The following is a 21,389-nucleotide window of genomic DNA, read 5'->3' as shown; positions in this document are numbered from 1 at the left end:
ATAGAGAGATGGGATGAGAGATTGAGAGAAAAAGATTTTTACATCTCTTGTTGCTTTTTTAAAAAAAGTATGATTTTGAATACTTTTATTTTTGTACGTTTTTGGTATTTTTTTCAAATTAAAAAAACAGCTAATGGAACAAGACCCAAACATTTAGGTGGTGTTTAGGCTCAATAAACTTTTCATATATTGGCACTTGAAACCAAGTCATCTTTCTTCAGCCAACATATCATTACGCATCACAGGAAAGTTATAGATGAAATGAGGAGTTGATGAATGCTCGTCCTCATCTCGCAGCCTTCGGTTAGCCTGTGCTCTCGTGCCGCTTGTATCCCACGGCCTAGGGCTTGTGAATGTGATGAATACAGGCAAAAACTCCTTGCCTCTCTGTAACATCCAGAGCCTCGTGGTCTGCTTGCATTCGCACGTGCAAACCATAATCTCCTGTGCAATGCTTTATGATATTCTGAGCAGTAACCGGCTATACTTCACACACAAAGGGAAAATCCCTCTTTCATCTTTGAAACCATAGCAAAGGTATGAAATTACACCTGAGCCTGCCCGGCCTCAGACTCGCAGAGCAGCTACCACAGTCCTTGACCCCCACTTCTACTCCAGAAGTAGCAGGTCTGTCTTGTACTTGGATAGAAAACTCGGTGGGAGAAGAAAGAACCGAATGTACACAAACCCGCATGTTTGCTCTCATCCCAGCAAAGCACCGTAGCATTTATTTCAAATTTCCATCCTTCCATATTTAGTTCTTTGATCCTCAGTGAAACTTTCCCTGTTCCCTGAGGTCTCACTTGAATTCTTGCCCACGTTTGTGCTCCCTTGGCCTTCTGTCTGTGCCTTTGTAACACGTTATTCCTGTGATATCAGTATTATGCATGTCTTTGTTCCATACTGGATTGTAACCTGGAGGCGACAGGGGTATGTCTCTGTATTCCAGGCCTACAATGGTCCCTTCCACTGCATAGGTGCTTCATACAATGTATCCTAAATTAAATGAATTTCTAAAAGCCAATTTCTGGAATATACTTTCAAACAAATAGATATGTCCAGTTTTCCATATGTATATTATACTTCAATAAAAAGTAAAAGTAAGTAGAAACAGTTATTACAATAATAGTGATTAATTTGCAGAGAAAGAACTGAGTATAAATTGCTTTAGAAAAACCCAACAGGAGACTCATAGTCTAGTCTAAAAGTGTAGAAGTGCATAATTGTTAAATGCATTCGGAAGAGTGATGTGTATACCTGGTCTGTTTTGGGAATCCATACCTCTGAAAGCAACTTGAGTTTCACTGACCGTGTGATGGGAGAGAGTTTCAAATGTCTATGCTAGAATAGCTAAATCCATGCTATTTAAGCCCTGTTTCTGTTGCACGCTTAGGCGTTTAAAATCATATTTTCAAAGTACTTACTAAAATATTTTCTTAAAACCGAGCGATCAAACTTTAGCATTGGTTGTTCTCCCAAAGAAGCCAGTGAAGTAGTTTGACAAGCTGGTACCACAAGTGTGTAAGTCATCCACATGGGAGGCGTTTCTTCTCAGGCTCTTTGCCTGTGAGTTAGGTTGCTGCCACCAGATAAGCAGGGATGACATGGTTTGGGTCTTCATGGCGGTTTCCAACCAGACTTAGGCTATAATCAGGTTAACCAACCTGTCGTGTGCTTTCCTACTCAGTTGTCTTCCCCTTAGATGGAACTAGACAGTCCAGAAGAGTATGATTCACGGAAAACTACCCTCTTGGTGCCAGTCAGAACCTTCCCCATCAATCTGTCAGTGTCTTGGGCCCTTCAGTCCGTCCCCACATGGACTGCACGCAAAGAGACATGTTCACCTCTGAGCTGAGAGCTTTCCCGGGGTGTTTTCCTGGCCCCAGGGTCTCTGGTACTTGGGGCCTGCTGTGAAATCACCAGGTGCAACTCTCCAGAGACGGCTGTTCTTCAGCACCCAGTGCTGTCAGCTCCCGAAGCAGAAATAGGACCTGACTACCTGTTTATAAACTAACCAAAGAGCAAAATTAGTGTAACCTAGCCAACTTTCTTTCTGCTCAAAGAATTCTTGGCAGCAGTTAACACATTTGACCAACTATCAGGTAATTCCCTCATATTCACAGTGAGGTTTTACAAAACGGGAGTTTTCTTTAGCCTACTTCAATATATGGTGTTCAACATTGGTGTTGAACTTGGCAGTACCTTCACGTTAACTAAGGAGACTAAAAAAAAAATTTATATTATGGTAAAATACACGTAATAATAATATTCACCATCTTGACCATTTTTAAGCATACAGTTCTGTGGCATTAAGTACATTCACATTGTTGTGAATGTACCATCATCACATCAGCACCATCAGCACCATCAGCACCATCCATCTCCAGGACTTTTTCCTCACCCCAAACTGAAATTCCATACCCATTGAACACTAACTCTGCTTTCTCCCCTCACCCCACACCATGATAATCAATATTTTACTTTCTATCTCTTTTTCACTCCTTTAGGTACCTCATATAAATGGAATCATACAATATTTGTCTTATTGTGTCTGACTTATTTCACTAAGCATAATGTCCTCAAGGTTCATCCATGTTGTAGCATGTGTCAGAATTTCCTTCCTTTTTTTTTTTTTTTTTTTGAGGAAGATTAACCCTGAGCTAACACCTGCTAACAACCCTCCTCTTTTTGCTGAGGAAGACTGGCCCTGAGCTACGTCCATGCCCATCTTCCTCTATTTTATATGTGGTATGCCTGCCACAGCATGGCTAAATAAGCAGTGCATAGGACCACACCTGGGATCCGAACCAGTGAACCCCAGGTCACTGAAGCAGAGCATGTGAACTTAACCACTGCGCCACTGGGCTGGCCCCAGAATTTCCCTCCTTTTTAAGGCTGAATAGTACTCCACATTTTATTAATTTATTCATCTGTCAATAGACATTTGGGTCATTTCCATCTTTTTTCTTATCTACACCTTTCTCCTTGGGTATACAGACCCAACCATATCCAGAAACTATTCTCTTCCGCAAAACCCACACTTTATACATGAGCTTCATTCAGAATGAAAACAAGGCCTTTGACCATATATCTGCAGTGTTTCATCATTTCTAGGATGACAGTTCTTAGCTCCTTGGCATTTGGAGGAGTAAATGAGCTAACCCAATAAAGCGTCATTTGCCTGGCACATAATGTGCACTCAGCAGAAGTCAGTCATTGGGAAATCTGGAAGGAAGGAGGGAAGAAAGGAGGGGGCTGGTGGGGGGGTTGCTTTTGGGAGCTGGCTTAGAATTGGGGATGGTAGTATGTGCTTCAAGCCCCAGGGATAGGGTCCCCTGGAGGGAGAGGGACAAGCATTCAAGGGAGGGGCTGGAGGGGGATCATTTTAAGCCCCTGTCTCATTTCTCCTGCTCTCCTGGGTTGCTCATAGCTAAGCCCACTGAGGCTCTGACCCCCGACGCTGTCCTCTGTGTTCCTGGATCAGTTTGAATGGGAGCAGCGAGTGCTCAAGCTGCAGCTTGTGAGGCTGAACACCATTCATTCCCTCAGACCCAGACCCAGTGTCGTAGAGATGTCACAGGACTGAGCCTCCAGGCCCAAGTCACAGCTCCCCCAGGCCCCTGGACTCCAGTCCTAGAACTGCACGTATAGTGGGTTCCCACAAGCAGCTTCCCTCCTGAGGATGGGTACTGGCCCTACCTGTCACTGGGTGTCATCGGCCTGCATTCCCTGCTGGTGTATCTCAGCTCTCTGATATCCGAGTGGAGCCCCACATCTTCCTCTTGGAAATTCCTGCACCAGCTGCTTCCAGAACCATCACAGAACTTGCCTCATCCTCTGCATCTGATGTCTTGTCGGTCATCTGGACCTCCGCTCCCTTGCCCATGTCAGACTGCTCCTCAGGGCTGATCTGGTCCTGGAGGCAAGTCTCGTGTTGTAGCAAGAGGCCACCTTGCAGTGATTCTGAGTTCATTTAAATTCAGCTAACATTTTTTGAACAGAGCGTCTGAGCTCAGTGCTAAGTGATATAAAGATGGATAAGACATGCCCCACCCTTTGCAGTAAGTTCCATTAAAAACATCTGCACAGAACCATAATTCAAGGAAAAAGGACTGGCCTTGAAGATGGAAAGACACCATCTCCTTGGAGATAGGATTGAAGGGGAAGAAGGTGGGCAAATCCATCGGCCCTGCCTACGTCTCAGGGGATAAAGGGCACGAATGGGTATGGGGCCTCCAGCAGACTGGAGAAGGTTTGGAACAGGACCCAATAGGGCCTTAAGGAGGACAATTAGAAGGGAAACCAAGAATGACCATGTTGCTTCTGGGCCCAGCTGAGATCAGATCTCTTGAATGCGTGAGCTCTGTCACTTCTTTTTCCCCAGCAACACTCGGCAGTTTAGAGCAAGACTGGTAGAGTGGAGTTCACGCAGAGTTAAGTACTGACAAGGGGCCCGCAGTTGACGGACAAATCTAGGGTATTTTTAAACATATCACTAGGAGGCCTGACAATGACTGAGTGGACAGGAACCCAGGTGAGACCAGAAGGGTGGAGTGGGAGTGGAGGCCACGCAACTGGTGGCCAAGGAGATGAAGCCAAAGAGCAGGGTCCGAGGGAAAGAGGGAGGGGTAAGGAAGGAGAGCATCTTGAAGAAGGCAGTCCTTCCCCTCGTTTGGAAAACACTCGCTCCGTGCTGTATTTAGGTTTTCTTCCTTCTCTCCCTCGCTCGGCCTCCCTTCTGCAGATATTAGGTCTTATGTGTCTCAGATGTGCTAGTCACCATGGTACAGCGTGGACGAGACCCTTTGCCTCGTAGTTTGGAGTCTCGTGCAGAAGAAAGATTCTTCAAACCTCTACACTCAGTGTCACAAGCACCCTGTGGGGTCACACGTACAGGCTGCCATGGGAGCACCCAGGGCACTTAACCCAGACAGGGAGTTTGGAGAAGGCTGCCTAGAGGAAGTGGTGTCTCAGCCGAGGCCTCAAAGATAAGAAAAAGTTAAGCAGATAGAAGGGCTGGGCGAGGGGAGCATTCCGGGCAGACACAGCTGCACATGTGTGCTCCCGCCACCTCCATGTCTCCCTGCCCACCTGCTAGAAGCTGGCTTTGGCTTCCACCACTCTGCTAGAACTCCTTTCAGAAATCACCACTCCTCTCCTCACCGAATCTTGTCGCCACGTGGCCCTCAGAGCCCCTGACCTTTCTGCGGCTTTTGATGCTGTTGCCTCCTGCTTTTCTCCCCTCCTCTCCCACCTCCCTTCTCTGCTTCCTTTTCTCATTTTCTCCCTTGCCACCAAAAGGGAGGTGTTTGGGTACTCCTCAAGGTTGTGACCTCACGTGTTGCTCTCCACAGCCCCACTCTTCTTCCATAATCGCTTCAGCATCTGTATTTCTGTCTCTAGCCCTGGCCTCCCACAAGGACCAGTATCATGTGTTCACCTCCCACAGACAGCTCATCATCTTATCCATCACTTCTTCACAGTTCGTTCTTCATTTCTGCCTCTTTCATCTATCCCCTTAATGGCTATATCTTTGCAGTGGTTCCAGCTTTATCCCTTCCTCGGGTTTGGGGTCCCCTTGATCATTTCCCACAAGTCAGTCATGCTCTCCCACCCCCTAGTCCCCCTGCCTCCATACCCTCCGTGACTACCAGGTATACGCTACACTCCTCAGCCGGGCGGGTGTTTCCCACTCTGCTCCTAGACAGCTCTGGAGATGCCCTGCTTCTGGTGAGTCCTTTAATGACTCTCCATTATCTGTGATAGGAAGTCCAGCTCCTTAGACAAGCTTTCAGGCCTCAGTCTGCCTTAGTTCATTTTTCCTGTCTCATTTCCCTCTATTTCCCCTTTCATTGCCTTTGCTTAAGACAAAATGCCCGAGAGGTGCCCCATGATTTTCCATTTCCTTGCCGGCTCCCATGGACCTCTGGCTAAATGCCCTTTCCTCCCAAGTCCTCGCTCTCCAAATCGTCAGCAAGGCTCATCTCAGACGTCTCTGATTGAAAGAAACCGCCACTGTTTTTTCTCTTGGGAGGAACCTCTCCCCTCTGACTTTATTGTCTCTGCCTCCCTATTGGACTCGCCGTCTTCTGCCTTGTGTTTTAGTTATCCGTGTGCGTCTCTATTTCCCCAGCACATCTGAGGGCAGGCCTTGAGGTCAGGGCTGAGGTCCTTTTATCTTTGTGTGTAGGTTCCAACACAGGAGCTTGACGTAGTAGCTGCTCAATACAGAGGTGTTGAATAAAGGCACGAACGTGGTTTCAGTAAGACCCTAAAAAACACAAAAATGCGTCTTTACTAATTTCACTCAGAAAACTAACCTAAAAGAAGTAGCATAACATAATAATCAGAGCAAGAACACAGATCGCAGATATTAAGCTGAATTCTGTCTTCCTCACCCTTCACAGGTAATTCTGAGTCGTGTCCCTTGTCTACATCATGGGTGTGATTCTGGCCAGACATTGACTTTGGTAAAATTTTCTCCAGCTTCTGAGAAGTCAAGTCCAATATGCCGTGTAGTGTAGTCCTTCCTTAGATGAAAGTTCATGCGTTAGCAGGGACCCCGATTGTGCTGCGAAGTCTGTCAAGTTTTAACAGTCGTGTCTCTTAACCCTACCTGAAGGTCCTGGTTCTGTTTCCTCCAGCAGGTTGCCAGTTCAGTGAGCAGAACTGTGACCATGTTGATAAAAGAGCAGACCTGCCCGGTCCTGCTGGAGTCAGGCAGATGCGAAAAGGCAGGTCCCTACCTGACCTGGCGACTGGTGCCTAGTGGCCCCGGCATTGCAGAGCCTCTGGGGTTAGCCTTGTAAAAGTAAAAAGTTTGCGCAGAAACATTTTTGTTCTTTCAGAGACTTCCCGTAACTCTTACAAACTCTATATACATATGGTGAGCGGGTTGCTTTTGTCCCAGTAAGGACAGCGGTGAGGAACGAGACTCAGACAGAAGCAAGAAATATTTAGACTGGTTAGGGGGAAAATCTAGCTGATAAGACATAGGAATGCTTCTGGTGTGGGAAAAAAAAGCGAGGCTTGTAATTAGACAAATGTGTGTACCCTGCTGAGCCATGGGGATTTATGAGCCAGGAGCGAGGAGAAAGACCTCTTAGAACATTAAGAGAAAGAGAGTGTATAAAATGTTTGGCATCTTGAGGGTCAACTTAGCATGTCGTTAAGGGTGAATCTCTCAGAGACCAGAGGATGTTGAGCATCTTCCAGGTAAGCTCATCCCTCAGCATCTCGTACGCAAACGAGGCATCAGAGAGCAGCGCTGGTCAGTGTTGTGCCCGCGGTCATGAGTGCAGCTGGACCAAACCCAGGGCTTTGACCCTGAACTCTAGTGCTTCCTCTGCAGTCCTGTGGCTGCAGGGGACGATCTTAGCTACTGAGAGGGATTTTAGTGGTATAAAGATGGAGTTAACGTGAAGAAACATATCCTGGGGCTGGTCTCCTCTGCTGGCTTCATTGAAAATACACACGCACGCACGCACGTATACACACACACACACACACACACACACACCGTCCCTCCAAGAAGATCAGAGTAAACCCCTCCATCTAGCATATTCTGTGGCACGGCCTTGGCTCTCAAAATAGAACCCGAATCAGCTGGGCAGAAGCACGATTACCTCTCAAGAGATTTGGACATGCTTTTTAACAGTTTCTCTTTGCTGCTTTGTTGTATATACTTAAAAAGTGTAATCGATAAAGGAAAGAATTATAACCTAGACAGACAAACAACAAGCCCAACAAAAAGTAGACAGGGAATAAAATAAGGAAAATAATCCATGATGAGAAATAAAATTAAATCATAGCACCTTGTTGTGTGCATTGATACGTTGTTTTCAAAAACAGGGACAGTAATTCACTTAACAAGCGTTTGTTGATTGTCTTTGTGTGTCGGGCACTGAGGACCCAGCACGGGGAGCAAATGGGCGGGAGTCGCTGCCCTTCTAGAGCCAGACGCATAGTTCACTACCCATTAAAGCGCCGTTCTCAAGATCTGTTCCCCTGCTCAGGTTTGGGTGGAAATTTAACTATATTGGGAAATCGATACCATCTCTGTTCACATATGGTATGATTTTAATGACAGCTGCTTTTTGGTTTTTAGGAAGAAGAAAATGGCTTTCCAGAGAGTACTGGAGACCCCCTTTCAGGTAAATGATTGACTTGAACGATCTGGGCGGCAGTGGTCACTGGCGTGGCTAAATTAAAGATAACTGGAGAATATGTTTAGCATTAACTTTCAAAATCTGTATTACAGACTAGAGAAACTTCCCAGCCACAGGCCATGGTGAGCTGCAAGGAAATCTTAGAAGATTTCACAAAAGCCTTCAAAGAGCGTTGTCTCTGAGTTAAGGCTCCTTTGCCTGTGAGGGGCATAGCAGGGCTGTGAATTGGACAGGTTTGGGGTTGGGCTAAGGTCAGAACCCAGAGGCCCTCCTTCTCTTCCTCCCTCTGCGTCCAGGGGGACAGGATCGGTGGAGAGCTCCGCCAGGCGGAAGGAGCAGTGGGCCTTGGGCACCCTCAGGAGCGAGGGGAGGGGCCAGCTCAGCCATCGGCTGCTCCGCTCCCTCTCTGTACCCTCCTGACATTGGCCATGTGCTATGCCCCGCCTTTTCTGCTTTTAGTGAGTTTAACCAAAGAAGCATTAAAGTTTGTCTCCCCACCCCATCCCCCCCTTTTTTATTGTGAGACAGAAACTTTGGCAATGTTTAGATTTCTTATTAATTAACCATGGGGAAAATATGGAGTGAGCATTAAAATAAGCTGCCAAAATACTAATTAAAAGCAAAAAACCTCACCAACATTTTCTACATCTTTTAAAACACATATTGAATGAACTGAGTCCTCAGGGTTTCCTTCTCTCTTTCTTTGTTAAGTGGGGGTCGGGGGCCGTAAGACCCTCGGGAGAATCTGTCCTCAGTCCCAGACTGTGCCCGGGTAACCATGCTGAAAATCAGAACACGCGGTGCATAATCAACTCCTTTTTTCCCTTAGAAACATGATGTTAACAGCAGTTATCTCTGGGTAGTGAGATCTGGGTGATTTTTTTTTCGTTCAACATGTTTTTATTAATTAAGAACCCGCTGTGTGCCAGGCTCTCTGAGGAGGCCATGTGGCAGAAGTGCAGCTCTGGGGGACAGAAGTTGGGGTTCTGGTTCCAGCCCAGCCACCACCTTGCTGTGATTAGAGAAGTCAAGGGAGAGATTGGGCCAGATAAACTTCCGGTGGAGCCTTCCCACCAGGTTTCATGGGACAGGCCAGTGTCCAGGGTCCCATCTGGATACCTCATTGGAACTCACCTTCCTTGGACCACCCCCTATTCCTACCAGAGGCTGGGGCCACTGGCCAGTAATTATTCCTCATCCATAAATGCTGCTGCGGACCCAGGCTCAAGTTAGAAGCACCTAGCTGGGTGACGTGGAGGAGGGGAAAGCATCTTTGCATACAAGCAGAGACAAATTTTATTTTCTTTCCACTATCCTATATTTTTTAAATTTCTAAATTTAAAAAATCTTTTAATTTAAAAATTTTAGGGGCTGACCCGGTGGCGCAGTGGTTAAGTGCACACATTCCGCTTTGGTGGCCTGGGGTTTGCCAGTTCAGATCCTGGGTGCAGACATGGCACTGCTTGGCAAACCATGCTGTGCTAGGAGTCCCACATATAAAGTAGAGGAAGACGGGCACGGATGTTAGCTCAGGAGCAGTCTTCCTCAGCAAAAAGAGGAGGATTGGCAGCAGATGTTAGCTCAGGGCTAATCTTCCTCAAAAAAAAAAAAATTTTTTTTAAACATGAGTGGGTATCAGAAAAATCTCCTCCCCTGCCAAAAACTTTAATCTGTATATACAAATATGTATATAACAAAGATCAGATATAGGCAAATACATACAATGCATGGTAAAATAACCAACAAAATCTCTAAAAGGCTAACTGTGATTGGCCTGGGTGGTAAGAGTGTGAATTTTTTCTTCCATATGCTCATGCAAATTTTCAGATTTTCTGTGACAAGCACATATTTCTTTTCTAATTGAAAAAACGTACATTTAAACTTTTTAAAAACTAACAGCCCACACACTAGTGTGAAATGTCAGCTCAAATGAAAATGAATAAAGTAAGTTGGTTAGGAATATCTATAAACCCTTCAAGGATTCTTAAGTGTTAAGGTCATGATTAATAAATTAACTTTCATCAAGTTTCAAATTATCTCTAAAAAATTTTACCTGTGTGGGAATAAAATGGAAGACTCTCAAAGAGAAAACTTCACAGTGATGGCGGTCCTGTTACCGAGAGCAGGACCTGCGCTGTTGAAGTGGCATCTGTAGCACCCAGCATGGTGTTTTGACACAGGACTGTTCAGGTGTCTGGTTGGGTTTGGTTTTTTTTTTCCCCATAAACCAGTATATGAGAGACCTGGCCATAATGGCTTTGCTCTTGGATGAAATGGCCAAAGCAGATCTGCGTAGTTTGTCTTTGAATGAAAGTAGCAACTTAAGAAAGATTTATTTTATTGTTTTACTTACAAATGCTAATGTGGCATTTACCATGTATACCAGGCCTGTTTCTAAGCCCTTTACAAACGTAAAGTGCTCCTGACAACTCTGTGCATAGGTCCAATTATTTTCTTCCCCAGGTAGATGCGAGGGAAGCAGTGCTGGGTCACACGGCTGGCGCCAGGTCACACAGGTCCTAAGTGGGATTCAAACCCCTGGCCTGGCCCCACCTCTGTGTACACCCATTGAATGCTTCTGTGTCCTACAAGGGGTGAAGGTCAGACTTCCAGCTTTCTCAGTGTCTTAAGCTGGAACAAAGCCAAAAGTCCGTCAGCCCCACCCCCCGACGAGTCCATCTCTGAGCCGCTGAAATACCTTTCACAAAAGCTTGCTACTTTTCCCTGGATCAGGCCCTCCGGCCTTAACTCAGAGCCTGGCTTTTTATTTAATTCTTGTAGTTTGAAAACCTTAGTCATCTGGGATCCAGTTTTAGCTGGTTAAGATAGGAGGGTGGAGGGTAATCCGATAAAAGGAGGCATAAGACAGGAGTGAGACATGACAGCTGACAGTTTGTAATCGAGGAAAGAAAAAGAATGTGATTCAGAATCAGCTACCACCAAAAAAGCAGTGCCGTGTTTGTGGAACCCTCGAACACCGACGCAGACAGCCCCAGGGCAGAGCACAAGAAAGGAGAAGATATTCATGGCAATGCCCTGGATTAAAACAACAAAGGATGTTCAGTTCACCCTGTTAAAGGAGACATTGAGGTTGTACAGTGTTTTTATACAGATTTTCAAAATGAAGACATTTGGGCATTAAAGAAAAAAGGTTCAGTTGTAAGAAAAAAAACTCCCCAAGTTGGAAAATAAAAACCTCTTCTCGTATTCGTTTCTAGTGGCAGTAGATTTCACATGGACCATAACACTTTCTGCACCTGTTCACAACAGTTGCCAGTTTTTCAAGGATGACTTTCTGACGACCTCGAATAAGTCAGCACTTGCCTGATCTAAATCAAATTTCCCCATAGAAATGAATGTAAAATAGGATTTTCGTTTTTTTTCAAATTAGGTCCATAAAATGACACTTTGTTAATATGTTGTGTCACATAATTTCAGACTTCAAATTCACGTAAAATTCTGTGCTGAATTTAAATTGGGTCCTTTCTTTTGTAAGAGTTTCATTTTTCTCGCATGCCTTCTACACTCCAATTTTGCTTGATGACAAGGTTGAGGCCCAGCATGATTACCTGGATCCATCCAATTTGTCAGTTAGACTCCCCAGTGTTGCCGCCAACTTGTTGTCTCCTCGAAGGGTGCTTTGGAGAGAGAAAATGAAATCATCTTGTTTTTCTCTTTGGTTAAGAGATCAAACGCCCATCAAAAGCCCTTGGGTCAGTTTCTTAGTAGATAAAAATAATTCTTCATCACTTTCCAGCTCATAGCATGTGACTACCTACCTCTGATGAATAATGTGGTGTGCACGCCCCAATGATATATCAAAGCCATGAACTGGCATTTTAAATATATTTCTTTCCAACCACATTGGAAACCACACACAGAAAAAAGCACGAATTTACACCCTTCATAAACGTAACTGCAGAAGTATTTGACTCTACTTTGACACTTGTTGGTATTTTGTAGGCTCCAAATCTGATAATTTATAGACACCTGGGATAGAGTTACTTTATTTCAGAACCACAATGTTTTGCCATCTGCAAAGTTGCCAACGTAAAATGTTTACTATTTAACTATTTGAACTAACTCAAGACCTAGTTATCTGGGAGCATTATTATATAAACAACCTGAGAGCTGACAGTCGCACTGAGCGCTTTGGAGGGAAAGACCCAGTGCTAACAGGGTCGAAGAGCCGGAGTGTGCGAGATAAGACAGCTAAGACAGCACCTCCGCTGCAGGGAGGCACCTTAAGTCAATCTGTGATCCACTGCCAACATCCTGACTGGAGCCATTTTCTAGGCTCAGCTAATCATGACCTTTGTGAATTCTGAATCTTGTTCCCGTTCACAACTGTTAATTGACCGATTTTTTATAGGCTGCCTGTTTCTTACAGTTGTCTTCAATGACGTAGACATACTTTGTTGATGAACTACTTGCTTCCGGAACTCTTCTTTAGGTATAATGCAAAATGTGTGTGAGAGAGGATGAAGAGTAGGGGCGAGGGTCGGAAAACCCCGAGAGAAAGATCCATTCATCTGCTCGTGCGTCTGGGAACACGTTATCTATCCACAGACTCCTAATCACCGAACGGACATGGTATCTCTCAAAGACGAGCAGCTGTAGTTCCAGAATCTAACTTTGGCAGGCCCTTCCGACTAAGAATTTGCTCTGCAGATGTCTTTAAGGCAGTAGTTTTCAACTGTGGCTGCACCTTAGACTTCCCAGGAGAGCTTTTAAAAATTCCCATGTCCTACCTGCACCCCAGACCAATTAAAGAAGGATCTCGGTGGGTGGGACCAGACATCAGGATTTTGTAAATCTCCTGGGGGGTGGGGATGGGGAGAGTTTCATCTCTCCCCACCCCCCGGGTGCAGCCAAGGTTGAGAACCACTGCTTTAAAAAAGGCTGTGGGTTATGACCCCTCACCAGCAGTGACTAATTCTTTATTGCGTGCTCACCACGTGTTCGGATGAGGCGTTAATGGATGATCTCATTTAATCCTCTCAACAACTGTATGAGATAGGCATAGCTCTGCCTGGACTGGGAGTGAGGACACGGGCTTAGCAGCTCGAGAACTGCCAAGTCGCACACCTGCACAGTGTTAACTGGTATTGACAGTCAGTTGGCATGCCTCTAAAGCTCTTCTTGTTAATCTCTATGGTACACAGGGTGCTCCTTCTCCATGGCAACCAGTAATCTTGCTTCTGCCTTGTATATACTCAGCACTAAAAAAAGTTTCAGTTGATTTGAAAATGTCTACAGAGCTCTTCATGGGCTGCCCAGAGGTTTCTAATTTGACTATTTCTCTTTGTCACACTCTTCGTTGATTTGGTTTACTGAACAAATATGATGGAATGCCTGCTGTGTCCCTGGAATGGAGTAGTGACATCAAACATCAAAGTCCATGTCTTCTAGGAGCTTACATGCTAGTTGGGAGTGACAGGCAATAAACATAAGCTCTCAGAAGTTGGAGCACTGGGATTTCATGAGGCTCATCTAATATGGATCCAGAATTGGTGTGATTCAGGATTATGCATGTAAAGGATTCAGGGCAGGACTAGTTAGACACTAGGCACTTGATAAATGAGTTATTGTGATGATGAAAACCCACTGAGAAATCGGGCCCTTCCTCCTCTGATAAATTCTTCCTTCGTTCACATCAGCACTCAAACTAGAGTTACAGAGAGCAAGTCCTTCCAGGGTTTTCACCTCTAAAATAAGAAGTCATCATAAATTAACAGTGTGTTCCATTCTTGCTTTGCATCAGTGGAAAATACACAGGTCCAAATATGGCAAGTGAGGACCCTAATTATTAGAGAATCTAAGTGAATTTTCATTCATAATTAACTTCTTTATTTTCAACAACCCTCTCCTTTCCTCCCCAAATCTAGAATCGATCCATCTTTTTGTATTTTCAGACCAATTCTGTACTATTTTCCACCGATATCTGTTTACTGCCAGCAGACACCAGCAACATTCTCTTTCCTTTACTATTAATTCTCTCTTCAGGTTCTAAAATTCGTTAAATGATAATAACAAATCTGCCTGACTTGTTCTGAGGACAAAGCACAGTTCTCATTCATTCATTCATTTAGCAAACAATTTTTGAGTTTCTACTGTACAACAACGCTGTGCTTATCATTTGCAAGGCGTCAAATATTAATCCCATTTTTCCTCCATTTCTGATGAAAACTTCTTTGGTCCTAAGTCTCTCTCTCCCCACGATTGTTTCTTCCCCAAGGCATCACCCAGTCCATCCTTTATGTGCACTATTACGGATAGGTGTTTAAAGCGTGGCAGGACTAAATGTATCTGATAGAAAAAAGACGTTTCCCCACTTAAGTCCCCCAGAGAGCTAATTATAGTTTATGATTCTGAAAGCCAGCTTTAAATTCAGTAGTGTTGGCAGTTCGTGTAGATTCCACTTCAGTAAATGGTTTGTCATTTGCGTCATTGTAAATACAAAGAAAAACATCAGAGACTTTTGGCGCATCATTTATTTTTAAAACAAACTGGTAAGTGGTCAGTGTGATTGTTCAAAGAAATGAAACCTTCTCAGACACTAGAAGGTTTCAAGGAGCTTCTCAGAAAGCTTACTCATGTTTTTATTCTTCTTCTTGACGCTAAAGGAGAAAACATTGCCAACGCTGAATCTTATAAAAGTAACAGCAGGGAGGAACTTCAGCCATTAAATTCTGGACTTCGAGGTTATATCTTAGTTTATTTTTCTGTGACATTTAAAAAATACTTTTAAAGTATCCAAATAAACACAATAATTATAGAAAATTGGGAAACATCCATTGTTAACATTTTTCTTATACATAATTCCAGATTTTTCTCTATGCCTATGAATGTGTATATAATATACTTTACATGGATATGAGCGACTGTATTATTTGTTTTTACAAAAACTGAATTATGCATACTCTTTGGTAACCTGCTTTCTTTTCCACTTGGCAGAATATTGTTAAGTTGACCTTATCTTTAAACAAGGACAAAGAAAATTGCAAAATTCCTCTTATACCCGTGTTTTTGTGAGAAGCCACCTTCACCATTAGAAAGTTCTTTAGATAAATGAGCTTCTGTCTCACCATGCAGCTAAAGTCTTCTTTATACACGATGATTACTGTAGCTGAAGCATAACTCTCCCTACATTACGTAGAAACGTAATTCCACATTTTAAAGCTCTAAGATGTGGAACACACTGCCGAAGGCTATGCATCTGTTCTCAGAGCGTTGAAGGTATAATGAGGAACAAGGAAATCATGCAGAATGTCCCCCTGCAGGGCAGAGTCAGGAGATGTGAACAGAATCCTGGGAGTTGGAGCGAGCCGGCATTCCGGGCAGTAGCCGGGAAGAGTTCGTGGAAGGGGCGTCTCTGAGGCGGGTTTTACAGGATGGATGACGTCCAGTAGAGGAAGGGAGGGCCAGCAGAGGAATCTCAGGGAGAGGGAGACGGGAAGAGGAGAGAAAACACCAGAGGAAGCAGGGAGGCAGAAAAATAGAAGGTATACTTTCTCCACCTATGAAATTGACAGAGATTTTTTTTTTCCTAAAGATTGGCACCTGAGCTAACAGCTGTTGCCAATCTTCCTTTTTTTTTTCTGCTTTTTTTTTTCTCCCTAAATCCCCCCAGTACATAGTTGTATATCTTGGTTGTGGGTCCTTCTAGCTGTGGCATGTGGGACGCTGCCTCAGCATGGCCTGATGAGCGGTGCCATGTCCGTGCCCAGGATCCGAACCAGCAAAACCCTGGGGAGCTGAAGTGGAGCACACGAACTTAACCGCTGGCCCCCTGACAGAGATTTTTTAAAGCTAACCTTAGCACTGCCAGAGTTGAAGTGAGATCAGCACCCTTACTGTACACTCTGGTTGGAGTGTAAATTGGTCCGGCCTTTATTTCTGGAAAGCAATTTGGGGCACATGCATTGATAGCCTTAGAATGCTCATACCTTTTGGCCTAATAATCCAGTTACTGGTGAGGTGATTAAAGATGGGGCCAAATACACATGCCAGGGTCTGCATGGAATTGTTACTGAGAGTCATGAAAATTTAGGAAAATCCTAAATGTTCAATAGTTTATAAAAAATCCATAATCATATATAATTTCTAAATTTTCTATACTGAGCTTCTGTTAGTTTTCTTGTAATTTAATTAAGCTTTTTTAAAAAAGAAGATTCAGGGTGTCTTATTCAGGAAACAGAATAGTCTAGCTTGTCGGGAGCACAGGGTTATATTAAGGAAGTCATGGGAAACAAGACAGGCGTAGTAGCACGGAGAGCTTCTGGTGGAGGCTGGGACGTGGGAACTGGTTGGATACAGTGAAGAAGTCTATAAGGATGCCAGGGAATTGCAAATGTAAATAGGGGAGTCGAGGTGCTTTTGGTGCATCGAGGGAGACATTTAAGTGCTGTTTTAGATCCATGGAGTTAGAGATGTCATCTGGACATCAAGAGGGGCTTTCCAGGAGTCAGTTCTGGAACACAGGAGAGCCGGCAATTTTAATCATTCATTTATTCACTCATGCATTCACCCACTCATTCAATAAACATTGGCTAAGCATTTACTATATGCCAGGGGCAGTGCTGAGTCCTGCAGTTACAATAAGAAAGGGCCTTCCATGCTAGTGGGAGAGCCTTGTAGGGGTTGGTGGGAGTGAAGGAGATGACCAAAAGGAGAGAACGTGGAAGGGGAAGGTTTAGGGCTAAGAACCTAACTGGAGCACCTCCTTATATCTCCTGAGGCCTCGGCGATGAGACAGGCTGGGATCGCAGCATGTCAGGCAGACAGGGGAAGGGATGCGGCCGGGACCTGGTGGGATGTGTCTGGTGATATGGGGCTTGACTATCAGAAGGAACCTTCATCGAGGATGCAGCCTGCAAGGCAATATACCGTGTCCAAAGGGCAAAAGAGCCTTGGGTCCGGTTCCAGAGGCAGCCACATCCAAGGGGAGCTAGTGCGATGGGGGCATAAGCAGCAACAGGAGGTCTTGGTGATCCTCAAAGTCAGGTGGGGATCTCCTTCTCTGTTCTGGATTTTCCTGCCCAATCAGAACTGGACTCTGGCCAACAGTTGGGGTGCAGGGAACTGAGGCCAGTCTCCACAAGGTTTGGCGGGAACTAGGCTCGGTCAGATGCTGCTTGAAGCCAAAGAAGATGAAGATTAAGAACATGGTGAGTCATTGGAGGCAGCAGGTTTTGAATTCTCCTTCCAGAAATGTAACAGGGAATAAAAGAAGAGGAAGAGGAAGATGACTTCGGCAAGTTATGAAACCAGAGGAGGGTAGTTTGAGATTCTTGTTTTTTTATGATAGAGGAGCCCTAGACATATTTGTAGATAAAGGAAAGAGAATCAGTAGAGATGGGTGGTGGAGAGGAGGGGAAAGAAAGGAGATATTTGATGAAACAAATCATGGAGAAGGTAGGAAGGGGTAGGCTCAACCGTGGGTAAAACTTGCCAAGCAGGAAGGATGCTGTTTGATACATCTTCTCTGTGTTAAGCTAAACAACGTATTTGTTAATGTAATACATTGCTTTAGTTATCACAGAAATATAACAGCACTAGAGAAAGTTTGGAAAATAGAAACATAATCCTACCAAATTAACACAATGGCTGTTATTACTTTTGTACATTTCCTTCCATGGGAATGTTAACCTAGAGTTTTCACATCGTTCTAATCAGAGTACATACATTCTTTTTATCTTGCATTTTTCACTTGACATTACAGCGCAAACATTTTCTAGGTTGCTACCTAGCTTTCGAAATTATTTAAGTAATATTCCAAGTAGTACAGTAATATATTTCACTAGTCCCCTAATTTTGACATTTCAGTTTTAAAAAATGGATAATATACGTAAGACTAATAAAAATTTTCATGTATGTACATTTTTAGATTTTCTCCTTAGGCTGGATTCCCAGAAGGTATGTTAGTAGGTCAAAGAGTATGGACATAATTTTCAAGGCTCTTGTTATCGTTTGTACTTGCCTCAAAATTGCTGGTTCTCAACCTTACATTCACCAAAGTGACTCCCTTTATCCAAAGTCTTTACTTTCCCAATTGGGCGGTCCATAGCTCAGTGTGGTAAAGACCATAACAACCTTCCAGAATTTTCCAAGCCAGCGAAGTCTAGCGGAGCCTTTGGCTATTGAAATCCCTAGTCAGAGGGATCAGGAGACCCAGCGCTGTGGTGGAATCTAAGTCGCTGGGGTTGTTGTGCTGTGCAGTACTGCTCGCAGTTCTGTTATAGATGACTTCACACCTTTTAGCTGCTGGCTTCATCCTCCTCCTAACACGCTTCGCAGCATGTTGGAAGAATGCTGTCCTTCCTCTGGGCGTGGGCTGCTCTTCTTGGTGAGGCTCAGCTCACAAGCCCCCCACTCATCCATCCCACTGCACACACCTCAGGGTATTGGCTGCACTTCAAAGTCAGCCCCAGGGGTGAAGAAAACACAGATAAAGGCAAAGGAATGATAAGGTGGCCATAAATTTAAAAAGTTTTCTGGCATTATTAATTATCACTCACTTTCAAATATGTGTATGGAGTGGATATTCCAGTTTTCAGTGTGTTTTTTTTAAGACCTTTTAAAGAATTGTGCAGTCCTTTACACCGTAAGATGCTATTGTTTGGCATTAAAAAGCTGTCGGGACTGACTTGTAACTTGGAAGGGGTGATGGCTGAGGTGTGGGTCAGCCGAGTCTGACCCCTGCTGGACTGGCAATCTGCCACAGCGAGAGCTCTGCTCCTCGGAGCCCTCATTCTGGCCAGCAGTCTCACAAATGCACATTTGTAAGACAAGAGAGTCTCAGAAAGAAAGGGAAACTGGCTTAATGAAATCTTACTACTGCTTCCAGCTAAGCAACCGTCCTTGGCCATAAAGAACAACACGTTATTGTGTGAGTATATAGAAACGAGGATCCTGAAATCTTCCTCCGTAACATATGCTGTGTTATACTTACACTGATGCTATTGACGATTCAGCAGGGAAAATAAAGCACAGAGGAGATGAAGGCGTATTTCAGGCCTCTTGCTGACATGTGGACTGTCCTGTTTGTTCCTGCAGATAGAAGCAAGGACAAGTCCTGCAAGGAGAACTGTACTTGTTCCTCCTGCTCGCCCCGGGCCCCCACCATAAGTGACTTGCTCAATGATCAGGACTTACTAGACGTGATCAGGATAAAGCTGGATCCATGTCACCCAACAGTCAAAAACTGGAGGAATTTTGCAAGCAAATGGGGCATGCCCTATGATGAACTGTGCTTCCTGGAGCAGAGGCCTCAGAGCCCCACCTTGGAGTTCTTGCTCCGGAACAGTCAGAGATCAGTGGGCCAGCTGATGGAGCTCTGCAGACTCTACCACAGGGCCGATGTGGAGAGGGTCCTACGCAGGTGGGTGGATGAGGAGTGGCCCAAGAGGGGCCATGGAGACCACGCCAGGAACTTCTAGACCTCTGCTTCTTCTCGGCCTCTTCAGACGTTGAAACAGCCACAGGTTAAGGAGGACTGCAAATCTGTTCTTTTTTAAGAGTTTAGGATAAGGACATGGAACAGTGGACATTGGTTTTCTCCAAAGCTGGTGGTTTTGTGGAGGGGTAGGTTATGTTTCGGTGGTGGATTTTCATTTGTTTAGTTTTGCACATCTGTTTTAATTTAATATTTGAATCTGGAACTGGGAAAAACATTTGGTAGGCTCATATAAGGACCAGGGCCAAAGCCCACAATCCGAATGGATTCGTGCCATGATGAAAATAAAATTATCCTCTTCCTTAAATACTGTTGAAGATTGAAAGAGGAACTAAGATTGTTGATGGCACCAAACAGTCATCATCCATAAGATCCTTGACGACAGTGGCACTCCCACAGCTTAGAAGGAAATGACACAGAGAAATCACCTTGCTTGGTCTGTTTGTTACTTTTTTTTGTTATGCTTAGGTGAATTAGAGGATATTGGTATTATGTGGTGATACCCTTCAGAACACATGTGCCATCTTTTTTATTCGAATACTTTATGAACTGCTATCAAAAATGTCATTTGCTCAAGTAGTTTTGAAAGAAATAAACCGATGACTATTGGGAGCACAGTCAGGAATTAGGAGGGGGATAAAGACCATGGGAAAGGTGTTTGGCAAAGAGTGCTCAAAATGCCCTTGTATTACCCATGACTTTTAAAAAATTAATTTAAAAGTTACTTTTACATCTTTTGTCTAAGGCTGAGGGTCTCACCCCTGAGATGAAGCTCTGATAAAAAATAAATAAAAATCACTTGGCCCATAGGTACAACGTAACCACCTCTAGCACCTACTGTCCCAGCTTAAAACAGGGCCCAATAACACTACACAACAGGTTCGCCAAGAAGGGGGGTCTTTAATGGTGATGCTGGGAGGGAAGATATGCATTAAAATCCAAATTTTAAGGGATTTTTAAAACCAAGTGAAAAATTGGATCCAAAGAATATCTAATGTTCTTATTTGATGGTTCACAGGGAGAGAAAGTATGGTGATAGGAGAGAGAGATCAGATTTTTCTAGTTTTGGGGGGAAAAAGAGAGAGAGAGAAGAATACAAAGCCTTGGTTTGCTTGACAATTTCCTAAAAGTGCTGTTTGGTTTTGGCTGTAGGTTTAGAAAGTTAAGGCACTTTGTTCACTTTGGGGGGATTCTGTCCAAGACCCTGATTAAAATGGACAAAAATGATGAATAACATTGATTGGAGTACAAGAAAGATTAGGATCAACTCAAAAGAAAGTTATTTTCTAAACCACCACCATTTTTTTCCACTAATGATTACAGCTGTTTTTATTGGGTTGCTAATACATGAAGTCGGCTTCACCATCAAATGTAAGCTCTAAACTAGCACAATCTACCAAAGAGACTTATTCACACTTCTGATTCAGGGTTAATCACACCCAGCTCATCTCTCCTTGTCAGATTTATCAGATAAATGTCAGGTTTATTGCAAGATGTATGTAAAGTAACAGCCAGTAATAAAATGTAGAGATTTTTAAAAATAGATTCTTTTGCAACTTGATGTTTAATGAGGTGGTTGTTAAATATTTATTGTCAGCCACGTTCTAGGCCCCGTATAGAACTTGTCTTCTAGGAATTTGGTTTTATGTACCATGTTCTCATGTCCTCTACGTGGGACACGTCCTCATATGTTAGCCCAAAATTGACTGTGGGAAAATATAGATGAGCTTCTGGCATTCATTGCTGACATTTTAGGGAAATGG

The 21,389-nt window shown here is 44.0% G+C and overlaps 1 protein-coding gene across 2 annotated transcripts in view; it reads left to right on the top strand.

Moving 5' to 3' along the window:
* The window catches only part of EDARADD (EDAR associated via death domain), a 57,274-nt gene extending 36,087 nt beyond the window's left edge, over nucleotides 1-21,187 (top strand). For both annotated transcript variants that reach the window (XM_008528897.2, XM_070568378.1), the window contains 2 exons: nucleotides 8,108-8,153; nucleotides 19,227-21,187. In XM_008528897.2, coding sequence (XP_008527119.1) covers nucleotides 8,108-8,153; nucleotides 19,227-19,609 — 429 coding nt within the window. In that variant the 3' untranslated portion in view covers nucleotides 19,610-21,187. The remainder of the gene's footprint in view (nucleotides 1-8,107; nucleotides 8,154-19,226) is intronic.
* Nucleotides 21,188-21,389: the final 202 nt, after the last annotated feature.

Source organism: Equus przewalskii, chromosome 1 (assembly GCF_037783145.1).
Source record: "Equus przewalskii isolate Varuska chromosome 1, EquPr2, whole genome shotgun sequence".
Classification (NCBI taxonomy): domain Eukaryota; kingdom Metazoa; phylum Chordata; class Mammalia; order Perissodactyla; family Equidae; genus Equus; species Equus przewalskii.
Note: the sequence above shows the minus strand (reverse complement) of the source record. Positions and strands in the feature narration are given on the sequence as shown.